Source organism: Hoplias malabaricus, chromosome 15, assembly GCF_029633855.1.
Source record: "Hoplias malabaricus isolate fHopMal1 chromosome 15, fHopMal1.hap1, whole genome shotgun sequence".
Lineage (NCBI taxonomy): Eukaryota > Metazoa > Chordata > Actinopteri > Characiformes > Erythrinidae > Hoplias > Hoplias malabaricus.
Genome location: NC_089814.1, coordinates 2,855,714 through 2,871,162, shown reverse-complemented (window position 1 = coordinate 2,871,162; position 15,449 = coordinate 2,855,714). Strand labels below are relative to the sequence as shown.

Genomic DNA, 15,449 nt, shown 5'->3' with positions numbered 1-15,449 from the left:
TGTGGCTGACTGGGTGATTGTGTGAGTGACTGGGTGATTGTGTGAGTGACTGGGTGAGTGTGTGAGTGACTGGGTGATTGTGTGAGTGACTGGGTGAGTGTGTGGCTGACTGGGTGGTTGTGTTAGAGAGACTGGGTGATTGTGTGAGTGACTGGGTGAGTGTGTGAGTGACTGGGTGAGTGTGTGGCTGACTGGGTGATTGTGTGAGTGACTGGGTGATTGTGTGAGTGACTGGGTGAGTGTGTGAGTGACTGGGTGATTGTGTGAGTGACTGGGTGAGTGTGTGGCTGACTGGGTGATTGTGTTAGAGAGACTGGGTGATTGTGTGAGTGACTGGGTGATTGTGTGAGTGACTGGGTGATTGTGTGAGTGACTGGGTGAGTGTGTGAGTGACTGGGTGATTGTGTGAGTGACTGGGTGATTGTGTGAGTGACTGGGTGAGTGTGTGGCTGACTGGGTGAGTGTGCGAGTGACTGGGTGATTGTGCGAGTGACTGGGTGAGTGTGCGAGTGACTGGGTGAGTGTGTGGCTGACTGGGTGAGTGTGCGAGTGACTAGGGGAGTGTGCGAGTGACTGGGTGATTGTGTGAGTGACTGGGTGAGTGTGTGAGTGACTGGGTGAGTGTGTGGCTGACTGGGTGATTGTGTGAGTGACTGGGTGATTGTGTGAGTGACTGGGTGAGTGTGTGAGTGACTGGGTGAGTGTGTGAGTGACTGGGTGATTGTGTGATGTTTCTGCCTGGCTCCCCATTATTCTGAGTGGGCTCTGGACCCACTTTGACTCTGATCAGGATAAAGTCCTAAGAGAAGATGAATGGGTGAAGAAAAAATAACCTGTGACGTAGGTGACACCTGCATTCCTTCATAATCTTAATTAAAATCTTCTTCACGTTGGCTCATTCCTGCTAATGTCACACTAGTAACGCACTATTAAATCACAGTTCTCTGAAACTGTCCTCTGCCCAGTGTTTTGTGACTGGATACTTTGTTGTGCACAGATTCTCCTACGGAATAATGAGGGGTAACTAACTGAGCCCCCCCCCCCCCCCCCCCTTAATCAGAGCTCTCAACACAAACACTTTCCAATTGATCCATAATAAATAGCCCTTTCTGGCTTTGACAGCTTAAGATGCCATGATCAATATGTCCCTAATCAATGACCACGAAGGAATTGACCGTCCAAACTCTCATCGATAAATCTCTCACATCACAGAGGTCTGCGCTTGAAATTTAACCTTCAAAAACATGGATGTAATCCTTTAATCTGTGTCTTTAATGCTGACCTGAACCTAAACTCCAACTAGAAAACTGCAAAGTAATCTACACCACACCGGTCACTCACTAGACCTCATAGCGGAGAGCCGGAAGCCTCTGTTCTCCTGACCTGAACGGCATCTGCTTCAGGAGCTGTCTTTACACCAGGTGTTGGAACATTGCTGTGAGGATTTGATGCCAACCACAAGATCATAACTGATGTTTGAAGTAAGAAAATGTACTGCACGGGTACATTACCGTCACTGTAGCTGTAGCTGGTGTGCGTCAGTATTTTGGTGCTGTAACTGTATGTAGGAGTAAACGGCTGTAGCTGGTGTGTGTCAGTGTTTCAGTGCTGTAACTGTATGTAGGAGTAAATGGCTGTAGCTGGTGTGTGTCAGTTTTTCAGTGCTGTAACTGTATGTGGGAGTAAACGGCTGTAGCTAGTGTGTGTCAGTATTTCGGTGCTGTAACTGTATATAGGAGTAAACAGCTATAGCTGGTGTGTGTCAGTATTTTAGTGCTGTAACTGTATGTAGGAGTAAACAGCTGTAGCTGGTGTATGTCAGTATTTCGGTGCTGTAACTGTATGTAGGAGTAAACAGCTGTAGCTGGTGTATGTCAGTATTTCGGTGCTGTAACTGTATGTAGGAGTAAATGGCTGTAGCTGGTGTGTGTCAGTATTTCGGTGCTGTAACTGTATGTAGGAGTAAATGGCTGTAGCTGGTGTGTGTCAGTGTTTCAGTGCTGTAACTGTATGTAGGAGTAAACAGCTGTAGCTGGGGTGCGTCAGTATTTCAGTGTGTAACTGTACGTAGGAGTAATGAAAACATGAAACTGATATTATATCCCTATTCTCTTTAACTACATGCTGACCGGAAAACTGAGGTGTTCGGTTCACAGAGTAGTAAACTCTATATCATTTAAATACATTTTTAAGAGTCATTGCAAGTAGGTTATTATGTTTTGTCAGAATATATTTTGACCCAATATAAATAACCACTGAAACATACTCACATCTTAGTGAATAAATGTATATAACTGTTATAAAATTCTTAACCTGTCTGATCAATTATTAACCTTACTAAATATTTCACGCTGTTAACGCATTTTCCGTGTTGGACCCATTGAGTGATTTGTACATCTACAGATAAATACACTCCCAGATATTCCTGATATCAAACTGTCCCTGGTATAATTCCCTCAGGGGATACACTTTGGGACCTTTACTTAGTTTTTATTTATTCATTCATTCACCTTCTGTAAGCAATTCATCCTCTTCGTGGTCGTGGTGAGTACTGAGCCCACGGCATCTGTCACGGCAAACTGTCACTCACACACTCACCCAGTTGCTCACACATTCGCCCAGTGACTCACACATTTGCCCAGTGACTCACACATTTGCCCAGTGACTCACACACTTGCCCAGTGACTCATACACTCGCCCAGTTGCTCACACACTCGCCCACGCAATCACCCAGTCGCTCACGCACTCGCCCAGTCACTCACACATTCGCTCACACACTCGCCCAGTCGCTCACACACTCACCCGGTCGCTCACACACTCGCCTAGTCGCTCACACACTCACACCGGAGTAATAGTAATAATACAGCAATAGTATAGAAAGGGCACCACAGACTCACCAGAGACAAGAGCAAATCTAGGGCGAATCTCTTTTTCTCTGTGTTTCTGTGTGTGTGTGTGTGTGTGTGCGTGTGTGTGTGTGTCTGTACCTGTGCTGGACTGTACTACTCCGGAGTCCACAGTCTGTCCCATCAGATCGTACTGATTCAGTCGAGATCCGTCTTCAGCCACAACCACAGACTGAGCCGCTCCTCGTGTCCAAACGTAGACCACCTCAGCACGAGTGTACGCATCTACCTCACACACACACACACACACACACACACACACACACACACACACACACACAGGGGTCACAATCTGTACTCTACTTTACACTGGAACATTTCTGGAGCAGGTCATGTGCGGATGATGGAGGTGATTTATCTCTAACATTTCTTTTTGTTATTACCAGTCAGTCACATTCAGGCTAAAGACTGGCAGCTCTTCACACTTGCAGGAGAACCTTAACATATATAAAATATAAACTTTAGTGCCCATGTTGTTTTATGTATAACACCACTGTTCGCCCCACCCCCTGCAGCGTGATAGGCTGAGGGATGCTCCAGGAGGATAACTGACCTCTGACCAAAGCTCTTCTTGTATCACTCCGCAAAATACACGTAACCTAGCAACAACTCCAGCGCTTACAGGACAGCGTGGGGCGACTGGACTTTTTCAACCATAGGACTTTTGTCTGCGCTGCTCTCATTCACCAGCTCAGCGCAGGGCGCTTCTGGAGCTAAACTCCAAAACACTCTCTTTGAACTTAAACAGAGAGAACTCAGTGTTTAGTGTGATATTTCTCCCTCTGATTAAACCAGGGTTAAAACAGTGGTTAAAGCCTGACATAGTGCTGACTCTTTCTATTTATCTCTGGCTCTGTCCTGGAGCAAGGAGGCAGAAGTAAATGCTGAAACACATGGATTTAATAAACGACAGATCAAAGCAGGAGAATCACACACTGAGACTTAAAAACAGACAATGAACCTCACAATGAAACAAAGACAGACCCTACATAAGGAACACGATCCAATCACCTGTCGGCTTGGTCACATGACCACCTTAAAAATGATGGTTCTACAAGGGTTCTTTATAAAAATGGTTCAACATAGAACCCTGAACAATTGAAGATCCTTTTGCGTGATTAAAGGGTTCTTCGCAACGTGAAAAAACAAACAAAAAAAAAACGGTTCACGTTTTGGTGCTCTTTAGAACCATTTTTAAAAAGGTGCTGTACAGAACCATCTACAGCACATTCTCCATCAATTTGAAGGACCCCTTCAAGACGTGAAGAACCCTTTAAGCATACAAAGGCTCTTCAGGTGTTCAGGTTTTATACAGAACCTTTTCACAACCGTCTGAGACTCAGTCTCTAAAATACTCTTTTTGTTCACAGTCAAGTTGCTAAATGCTCCTTGAGCTGGTTTTTATTAGCACTACTTCACCACTTCCAGACTTTGTTGCCCCCATCCCAATTTTTTTTAGATGCATTGCTGCCGTTAATTTTGTAAATAAGTAAATGTCTCACTTTTTAAATATTTTTGTTTACTGAATGTATAGTTTTCAAACATATATAATAGAGTATATAAAAGAGTAAACAAGAGTATATAATAGATTATACAATAGATTATATAATAGTGTATACAAGAGGGTATATAAGATAGTATATAGTAGAGTACATAATAGCGTATACAATAGAGTATATAATAGAGTATATAGTAGAGTACATAATAGTGTATACAATAGAGTATATAATAGAGCATATAGTAGAGTATATAATAGAGTATATAGTAGAGTATATAATAGAGTATACAATGGGGTATATAATGGAGTATATAATGGGGTATATAATGGGGTATATAATAGAGCATATAGTAGAGTATATAATAGAGTATATAATGGAGTATATAATGGGGGTATATAATAGAGTATATAATGGAGTATATAATGGGGTATATAATAGAGCATATAGTAGAGTATATAAAAGAGTATATAATGGAGTACATAGTAGAGTATATAATAGAGCATATAGTAGAGTATATAATGGAGTATATAATGGGGTATATAATAGAGTATATAATAGAGAATATATTGAATTATATAGTAGAGTCTATAATAGAGAATATATTGGAGTATATAGTAGAGTATATAGTAGAGTTTGTAGTGTACAGTACGAGATGAAATCTAAGCTGAGGAATGAAACCCCAAAACTGCGGATATTATTGCAGAGGCGCTACTACAGTTCAGTCTGCTCTCTCTCTCTCTCTCTCTCTCTCTCTCTCTCTCTCTCTCTCTCTCTCTCCCAAAGACTCATCACACGCTGAAATATTTAAAACCATGTCTTCATGCTCCCAGTAACCCAGGCTTATTTTCTTATTCATAGAGGCTATGTCTCTCTCTCTCTCTCTCTCTCTCTCTCTTTCTCTCTCTCTCTCTCTCTCTCTCTCTCTCTTTCTTTCTCCAGACGCAGCTGTGCTTTCTTTTCCAGGACAGAGTGAGGTCAGAGAAAAGCCAGAGCAGAGCACTCGACCAAAACGAAGAGAAAGATGAAGATCCGCTGCAAACAGACCGACCTCTTACTGAGTGAAATCATCTAAAGTCAACTACACAAGCACATTTATAAATCACTTAAAGGGGCAATCTGTCTTTTTCTGCATGGACTCTTCTTCTCTGTTACACTGACACCTAGTGCCTTGGAAATGTTGGAAGATTGTACACTTCACTCGAAACGCTTTGTGGAGCTTGAACTGGATCAATTCATCTTCATAGAAAACTATACAAAACTCACAAATCAAAACTCCAGTTTCATAAATATCCTTTACTACTTTAAATGGATAAAATGACAAATTGCACCTTTAACTCATCTAACAGTGCTCTTACCACAGCCTCAGAGTGAGAAACGCTGCAGGTAAAGACTGGATTCATAATAAAATAGTTCCTGCAGTGAATAAAGGAGTAAGATGGACTCTGGGAGTCCAAACACCTACGAGGAACTCACCTGTCGCTTTTAACTGAGCAGAGAAAACGTGACGGAAGTGAAAGAGGATAAAAATAAAGAGGAAAAGAAGTTAAAAATAAAGCGAAGGGCCATTACTCACAGCTTCCAAATTTAAGAGGGCAGGCATGAGCATCCATGGGAAAATCCTCTAAATGCATCGGACACTCAGCTCTTACAGTCAACCTGCGAGACAGAGAGAGAGAGAGAGAGAGAGAGAGAGAGAGAGAGAGAGAGAGAATAAAACATTGCACAGTTTGCCAACCACTCCCCAACTAGAGAGGTATAAATCCATTGGACTGTGGATCAGTGGAACTGTGTTCTCTGTAGTGATGGAGTCCATCTGGGGTGAGTTGGAGTGGTGAGTTTGATCCAGAACTAATCCCAAACACCAGCCCCTGAGCCTCACTGATGATTATGAGGCTGAACTCCACCAGATCCTCACAGCTATGTTCCAGTGTGTGTTGTAAAGGGCAGATACAGCAATTGTTTGTTAATAACACCTACAGAGGGCAGCAATGAGTAATGTTTCTTTATTTGAGGTGCATCTGCGTGTGGAGGAAAAGACACACAAGATAAAAGAGTTAAAAAAATATGAAATGAAGAAGATACTGAAAAAAGAGAAAATGAATGCGAAAGAGGAGGAGGAGAAAGAAGAAAACACAGATGAAGAATAAAGGAGGAGAAGATGAAGAAGTAAAGGAGGAGAAGATGAAAGAGAAGAAGAATAAGACATGAAGGAAATAGAGACAAAGAAAAAGATGAAACTGAATGAGGAGAAGAGGAGGAGGAGGAGGATAGATATAACTCTGTCAATCACTAAAAATAACAGGCTGTAGCTCAGTGTGAAGAAGACACTCAACATGTCTCAGCTGTGTTTTTCAAAAGTGAAAGATGCCACACACACACACACACACTCCTAGAGAACGACAGAATGATGAAGAGGAGAATGGCGGTGTTTCTCAGGATATTTCTCCCATTCCTCTTTTCTCTGACAGGGATCTGCCCTCCCCCTCCCCCTAATGTTCACATAAAGTCTGCGGAGGGCGCTGCCTGCTCCTGACCTGGACATTAGGAGCTGTTCCCTCCGACTCACGCCTTGCTTTTAATTCACGACCACTGCAGCCATACACTGTAATGTCCAATCTCCATAGGCTCTCACACACCATCTCACACCCACCCTACATGCCCACCCTATGCACCCACCCTCCACACCCATCCTCCACACTCCTCGCCCACCCTCCACACCCATCCTCCACCCTCCACACCCATCCTCCACCCTCCACACCCATCCTCCGCACTCCACGCCCACCCTCCACACCCATCCTCCACACCCATCCTCCACACCCACACTCCAGCACAGCTGTAGGAGCCTGATCCTCACCTCATGGTGTACAGCAGTGTTCCCTCCTCCGTGATCCTCAGCAGTTTGTTGGGCATGGTCATGTTGTGAGCCACTGATTTCTTGCCGTTGTGGAAGAACGTGTCCGGTGTCCAGATTTTACTGGCCATCAGGTTATTGAGACGCAGGATGGCCATGGGACCTTTAAACTTCAGCCTCTCATCTATCCAGCTCTGTCTGAAGAACACGTCTATGGTGTACTCCTGCAGGAACCCAGAGGAGAACATTAGCTTTAACAAGAACCAGGCGTTCTGGCAAAAACATACACTTCAGTCCAAAAACATTCTGAATTCTTCATGTATATTTAGTAAATTTAAGCACAGTCTTTAGATCCTACATAAACGTGACTTACTGCCACATCAGGAGACTGGTCCTGATACTTGTACAAGGTCAGGGTCTGAACTCTGAAATGTTGCTGATAGACTTTAAAATACAGCTGTGTGTTGTTATGATTATTGACCAAGTTCAGGGGTCAAGAACAGGCGGCCCACGGTCCGAGTCCAGACACAGAGTCTGTCTGATCTGGACCTGGACCTGTAACTGATAAACTACTAAGAGCTGTTTACTTTTGAACAGAGTGTGTGTTTGAAGCGGTGTGACTCTTCTAGTCGTTACAGTTCAGGTTCAGCGCTCCAGGAAACTCACAGACCAATCACATGTGTTTCTGCACATCACACCATACAGAACTCATTTCTGAAAGGTGCTGTATAGGACCGTCTATAGCACATTCTCCATCAGTCTGAAGAACCCCTTCACGATGCAAAGAACCCTTTAATCACGCAATCAATGAAAGGTTCTTCAAGTGTTCAGGTTTCTATATAGAACCTTTTTCTTTAATAGAAAAAACTCTTGTAGAACCCTAATATTTAAGTGTGTAAGGTGGCATCCATAGTGGACACAGACATTGGGCAGGGTGTATGCTCTAGGGCAGTGGCACATGAGCCTAAGGTCCCCACACCCAGTGTCAAACAATGGCTAGAGAGGTATAAAGTCTCCCAAGCACTGGGTCTGTAGATTTTTCCTGGAATGATGCATTGAGACTTATACCAATACATATCCTCATCAATGTTAAAGTGGCTGAATGCTATCAGATCCTCACAGCAAAGTTCCTGTATGTAGTGACGAGCCTTCCCAGAGAAGTCAAGGCTTTTACCACAGCGAAAGCGGGAATATTAATTCGTTCATTTACAGTCTACAGCCCTTATCCAGTTCAGGGCGGCGGTGGATCCAGAGCCTACCTGGAATCACGGGGCACAAGGGGGCGCCAGTCCTTCACAGGGCGACACACACTCACACATTCACTCACACACTCACACCTACGGACACTTTTGAGTCTCCAATCCACCTACCCGAACACACCACACTCCTCACAGACAGTCACCCGGAGGAAACCCACGCAGACACAGGGAGAACACACCACACTCCTCACAGACAGTCACCCGGAGGAAACCCACGCAGACACAGAGAGAACACACCACACTCCTCACAGACAGTCACCCGGAGCAGGACTCGAACCCACAACCTCCAGGACTCTGGAGCTGTGACAGAGACACTACCTGCTGCACCACCGGGATGCCTGAAATGGGGAATATGTCCCTGAGTAATGACCCTCAGTTCAGAAGATGCTGCTGGACATACCTCGGAGCCTGGATTAAAAGCTCAACACGCCTGGAGGAGAACACTTTTAATCCTGTTTCTGTAGCTTCAAAGAAATTAGACATGCCTTTCAAATACTCTTTTAAAAGTGTGCTCTTAAATCTGTGTTCTGTGAAGGCAGGGGGAGGTTTCTATGATGGAATTTTTATTTTTTTTTGAAGTTTCTTTAAGGAACCTTGTAAACCTGGGTCTCAGGTTGTTCCGTGTTCTCTATGAACACTTCTCTTCTTCAGCTTGATATTGATGATTTGGTGGTCAAGAGTGTAAAAGAGGAGATATATTGATTATTATCATGTTTCCAGAAGGAATTTATTGCTTAATGTTGTTATTAATTATGCATTCATTCATTTGCATAATATCGAATATGCAATGTAGATCACACACATAGGAAACTGATGATAACAATAGAAACAGCCCACAGTGTTGAAGACAAGAGTGTTTTGTGTAGCGCTGACCTTCTCTCTCTCTCTCTCTCTCTCTCTTTCACTGTGAGGGTCCATCTCAGAGACCACCCAGAGCCAGCAGCAAAAGCAGAAACAAACGTTGACGCTAATCCTTGCCGACCACCGCCGTGAGGCCCTTTTCTCGTGTGAGACGAACAAAAATGGGACGCTCCAGAGCAGCTGCCCATGATCCCAAGGTCAACTTGTTCAATGTGAAGCATAGACTCAAGGGCTATAAATCCTCCCAGCATTCATCTATGGAACAGCGGAACTGTGTTCCCTGGAGAGATTGATGGAGCCCTGTCCAGTTCCTCTGGGACAAGATTTTGATCCAGATCTAACCGTACCCCATTGCTGTGAAGATCTGATGGAAGTTCTGGATCACAAACGCTGACCACTGCAAGGTGTGGATGGAGCTCCATCACTGCAGAGAGCACAGTTCTACTGCCCCACAGTCCACGGCTGGGGGGCTGTATGCATGGGTTGCAGTGAGGTGATGTAGTTGTTGTGGGCAGGGCTATATTGAGGAGCGACTGCCTGGTTTCAGAGCGCAGCAATAATGTAAACAGATGGAAAGATGGATAAATTCATCTCATACACAGCTCCTGTCCCTGGGCTGGAGAGAGTCTCACAGCACTCAGAATCACGCCCATTGCCTCTCTGTGTCGGGGGGTAAAGGATCCCACGGTGGAGCATAATGAGGAGAAAAAGACTGTTATCCTATGTTAGCCGCAGTAGCATTTTCATCATAGGATCTAATGTAAAGCTGTAAGCATCAGACTCTAATGCGTCTCTCTGCTCTTCTGTCTGAATCTGAGTGAGTTATTCACGCACAGATCACACACAAGCTTCAATCATTGTCTTATTTCACTGCTGTGTTGTTGTGGTGTGCGAGAGACGACAGACACAGGCCCCATATTCCTCTGTCTCAGTCTTTTCTCTGTGTTTACAGGTAAATAATCAGACCCCACTATCCCTGTGCTCTGAGAGTGAACAGACACTTGGAGGATAATGTTTTATTGCGACTGTCACCTAAACTATTCCTCTGGATTGTGCTAAAGTTTAATAAAGTAGTTCTCATCATCTGAAAGTGGGAGTGATCAGTGAGAGGTTTCCACGCCGCAGCGAAACAGAGGCTGAATCCCAAATGTCTCCCTGCACCCTCCGTAGCGCACAGGGTGGATAATTGGGTCATGGATCCACACTTATATTCCTGTCATTTTAACGTCTACATGAGACTAAAAGTGTCGACAGAAACAATTAAACTATTTAAATATCACAGTTTTATTTGAGTTGTGTGTTTGAGAAATGGGGAGGTCCCCAATATGGCGGCTACTTTACAAAGTGACCACAGAGCTGCAGCCTAGGGATAGCCTTCACTCTTGTCCACCTTAAAGCAGCTGAGTTCACTCATGTCACTAGTTTCTGAATTTCTATCCAAGTGGAGGTAATTTAAATAATAAATTCAAGTTGATTAATTAACAGCACAACAAAGAACAGCTGGACACAGCTGGAGCGAGCGCATATGGAGAAATAATGAAGTGAAATGATGTAAAAACAGTGATCACTCAACAACAAGGGCAAGCGTCCAGCTGCTGGAGGAGCCTCGATCTTCACTGGAGTCACTCGCGTGTGAAGATTATGGAGCTATTCATCTTAATTCAGACACTAATGACTGTTAATGACCATTAATGAACATTAGAGACCATTAAAGCACACACTGGAAACGATCTCAGTCTCTAGTGACACTTAGTGACCTGGATGTCACCGATTCTGAACATGACCACCCCCGTGTAGGGACCCCACTCTATGAAGCGTAGACCGATTCAGTCAAGGACTACACAGCACTTGGATTCACATGCACCCACCAGCCGACCCAACACTACCACTGTGTAACGCCTCTGTTGCTCTGCATATTGTGTTTCCCCCTTTCCCCCTGTCCCTCAGTGGTCAGGACCCCCACAGAGCAGGTGTGACGCGGTGGTGGATCATTCTCAGCGCTGCAGTGACACTGACGTGGTGGTGGTGTGTTAGTGTGTGTTGTGCTGGTGTAGAGTGGATCAGACACAGCAGTGCTGCTGGAGTTCTTAAACCCTGTGACACTGATTCTTTAACAGAGAGATAATTCCTTGATGAAGAGATGATTCCCTAAAGGAGAATTGATTCTCTAAAAGAAGATATGATTCCCTGGTGGGGAGATGATTCTCACAGAAGATTCCCCAGCGATGGAATTTATTCCCTAGTGAGAGATGATTCTGTAACAGAGAGAAGACTCCCTAATGACAGATCGAGGGAATTGATTCCCTAACAGAGAAATGGTTCCCTAACAGAGAGATGATTCCCTAAAAGTGAAATGATTCCTAGTGGAGAAATGATTCCATAACACAGAGATGATTCACTAACAAAGAGTTGAATCCTAACAGAGAGATGATTACAAGCAGGGAGATTATTCCTAACACAGAGATGATTCCTAACACAGAGGTGATTTACTAACAGAGAGATTATTCCTAACAGAGAGATGATTCCTAACGGAGGGAAGATTACTAACACAGAGATTATTCCTAACACAGAGATGATTCCCAACAGGGAGATGATTCCCTAACAGAGAAATGACTCCTAGTGGAGAGATGATTCCATAACACAGAGATGATTCAAAAACAGAGAGTTGATTCCCTAACAGGGAGTTGATTCCCTAACAGAGAGATGATTCCCTAACAGAGAAATGATTCCATAACACAGAGATGATTCACTAACAAAGAGTTGAATCCTAACAGAGAGATGATTACAAGCAGGGAGATGATTCCTAACAGTGAGATTATTCCTAACACAGAGGTGATTCACTAAGAGGGAGATAATTCCTAACAGAGGGATTATTCCTAACACAGAGATGATTCCTAACACAGAGGTGATTCACTAACAGGGAGATGATTCCTAACAGAGAGATGATTCCTAACACAGAGATGATTCCTAACACAGATGTGATTCACTAACAGGGAGCTGATTCCTAACACGGAGGTGATTCCTAATAGAGAGATGATTCCTAACACAGAGATGATTCAAAAACAGAGAGATGTTTCCTAACAGAGAAATGATTCCTAACAGGAGATGATTCCTAACACAGAGGTGATTCACTAACAGGGAGATGATTCCTAACACGGAGATGATTCCTAATAGAGAGATGATTCCTAACACAGAGATGATTCCTAACACAGAAGTGATTCACTAACAGGGAGCTGATTCCTAACACGGAGGTGATTCCTAATAGAGAGATGATTCCTAACACAGAGATGATTCAAAACAAGAGAGATGTTTCCTAACAGAGAGATGATTCCTAACAGGAGATGATTCCTAACACAGAGGTGATTCACTAACAGAGAGATGATTCCTAACACAGAGGTGATTCACTAACAGAGAGATGATTCCTAACAGAGAGACGATTCCTAACACAGAGGTGATTCACTAACAGAGAGATGATTCCTAACAGTGAGATGATTCCTAACACAGATATGATTCAAAAACAGAGAGTTGATTCCTAACACACAGATGATTCCTAATAGAGAGATGATTCCTAATAGAGAGATGATTCTCTAACAGAAAGTTGATTCCCTGACAGAGAGATGACTCCTAACAGGGAGAAGATTCACTAACAGAGAGATGATTCCTAACAGAGAGATGATTCACTAACAGAGAGATGAATCACTAACAGAGATATGATTCACTAACACAGAGATGATTCCTAGCACAGAGATAATTCCCAGGCGGGAAGATGATTCCCTGATGAGTGGATGATTCCCGCAGTGCCGGGATGTGTGTATCCTGGGAAAGAACAGGGAGTGGGTGGTGTTTTTGAGGAGGGAAGGTCTCACCATGTCGTGGTCGGACACAGGGCCGATGCTGGTGACGAAAATGTCCGTCTTCACCTCTGTTACTCGCTCTGTTGGAGCAAGAAATGAATGTCTGTCAGCTCTGACACAGCTCTTAATCCCACCTCCCCCTCCCCCCAGAATAATCCCCTTCACAAACACAGACGATAACACAACACTGGGTCAGACACTGGGGCCAGACACATCCTGTCCACTCTCAGTGTGTTTATGTGTCAATACAAACAATAAACAACAAACAACGTGCAAAACAAAAAAGTAAATGTGCTTTCACCGTCACCGTACTGAAATACAACAGCATTGTTCTTCTGCATTTAAACCTTTCATGTCATACACACACACACACTAGTGCCAGAAACACCACACTGCGTTTTTTTCTTGGCATCATCCAAAGCCGTTGTTGTGTGTCCTCGCTCTCACGTCCCACTCTGAGGAGCAGGGTTCAGTTCCCCACCTGGGTAGTGCACATATCAGTAAGTGGTGATGTGTAGGGTTCGATTCCCAGCTCGGGTCTCGGGCCTTGTGGCCTCTGACTTTTGCACAGTGCTGTGTCAGACCTGATTCTGTGCTGACGATGATGAAGGTGGTGCTTGTGGGTGTTATTTCTCGGCGAGCGACACTGACGTTGATTGATGTGGAGTGGAAGCTGTCACTCAGCTTCACCGTCCCTCCATTACACGCTGTAAACGCTGCCGAGAGATAAACGATGCCCCGACGAGGTAAACATAAACAATAAACAACAAACAACAACAAGCAGGTGATGAATCACGGCGCGGTGTTAAACGATGTGTGCCGACGCAGAAAACGCTTTAATTCCAGGTGCTTCCTCATTGTTCGTGATTCCCGCGGCTCACAGACGTCACTGTCCGCATCCCAGCGTCCTAGTGGGACTGGGGTGGGCCCCGGGGCAGGGGGTGGGGCCAGGGGCAGTGGGTGGGCCCAGGAACAGGTCTGTCACAAGTTCAGAAAGTGAGGGGAGAGTTCTGAATGTGGGGAGTAAACAGAATGAGTGAGTGAGCGCTCGGCTCAGTTTGGGTCCGAACCCCTAACTTCAGTCACGAAGTACAAGAACGCTACAGCTGCGCCACCTGCTGGCGAGTGTGAGCGGGGCGAAGGGGAATGACGGCTCAAACATGTTATGTTTCTCAACTGGAAAACGCAGCAGTCCTGATTCTTTTTTTTTTCTCTTCCTTTCTTTCCCTTGTTGACCATCTTTTCCCTCATGCTGTCTCTTTTTACTTGTTTTCTGATCTCTTTAAAATAACAGCAATGAAAATACGAATAACATACACATAATAATAAAAATAAAATAACAGATACAATGAAATAAAAGGTGTCACAGTGGTGCAGCAGGTAGTGTCTCTGTCACAGCTGCAGGGTGACTGTCTCTGAGGAGTGTGGTGTGTTCTCTCTGTGTCTGTGTGGGTTTCCTCCGGGTGACTGTCTGTGAGGAGTGTGGTGTGTTCTTCCTGTGTCTGCATGGGTTTCCTCCGAGTGACTGTCTGTGAGGAGTGTGGTGTGTTCTCTCTGTGTCTGTGTGGGTTTCCTCCGGGTGACTGTCTGTGAGGAGTGTGGTGTGTTCTTCCTGTGTCTGCATGGGTTTCCTCCGAGTGACTGTCTGTGAGGAGTGTGGTGTGTTCTCCCTGTGCCTGTGTGGGTTTCCTCCGAGTGACTGTCTGTGAGGAGTGTGGTGTGTTCTCCTTGTGTCTGCATGGGTTTCCTCCGGGTGCTACGGTTTCCTCCCATGCTCCAAAAACACACGTTGGTAGGTGGATTGGAAACTCAAAAGTGTCCGTAGGTGTGAGTGTGTGAGTGAATGTGTGAGTGTGTGTCGCCCTGTGAAGGACTGGCGCCCCCCCTCCAGGGTGTGTCCTGCCCTTGTGCTCAGTGATTCTGGGTAGACTCCAGACCCACCGCTGTCCTGAATTGGATAAGGGTTACAGACAATGATTGAATGAATGAATGAATGAATGAATGAATGATAAATTAAATAAATCAAATTTAGTATAAAAAGGGAAAAATATGTTAATTATTATTTTTTAATTAAGAAAGTTGGCCCCTAAATTTTGCAAATTGAAAACAGAACGAACCTCCGAGTCCCGGCCTCAGGCGGTTGTCGTAGCCGTCCAGGCAGACTGTCCAGAATTCTGGTGAATACGGTGGTGTTGTCCTTCTAATCTGATAGAGTGTGT

The 15,449-nt window shown here is 44.5% G+C and overlaps 1 protein-coding gene across 1 annotated transcript in view; it reads right to left on the bottom strand.

Moving 5' to 3' along the window:
• LOC136668194 (gamma-aminobutyric acid receptor subunit alpha-1) overlaps positions 1–15,412 on the bottom strand; it is a 34,786-nt gene extending 19,374 nt beyond the window's left edge. The window contains exons 1-5 of the mRNA XM_066645550.1: positions 15,348–15,412; positions 13,243–13,310; positions 7,260–7,480; positions 5,979–6,061; positions 2,988–3,131 (exon numbers count right to left, since the gene is read on the bottom strand). Coding sequence (XP_066501647.1) covers positions 2,988–3,131; positions 5,979–6,061; positions 7,260–7,480; positions 13,243–13,245 — 451 coding nt within the window. The 5' untranslated portion in view covers positions 13,246–13,310; positions 15,348–15,412. The remainder of the gene's footprint in view (positions 1–2,987; positions 3,132–5,978; positions 6,062–7,259; positions 7,481–13,242; positions 13,311–15,347) is intronic.
• Positions 15,413–15,449: the final 37 nt, after the last annotated feature.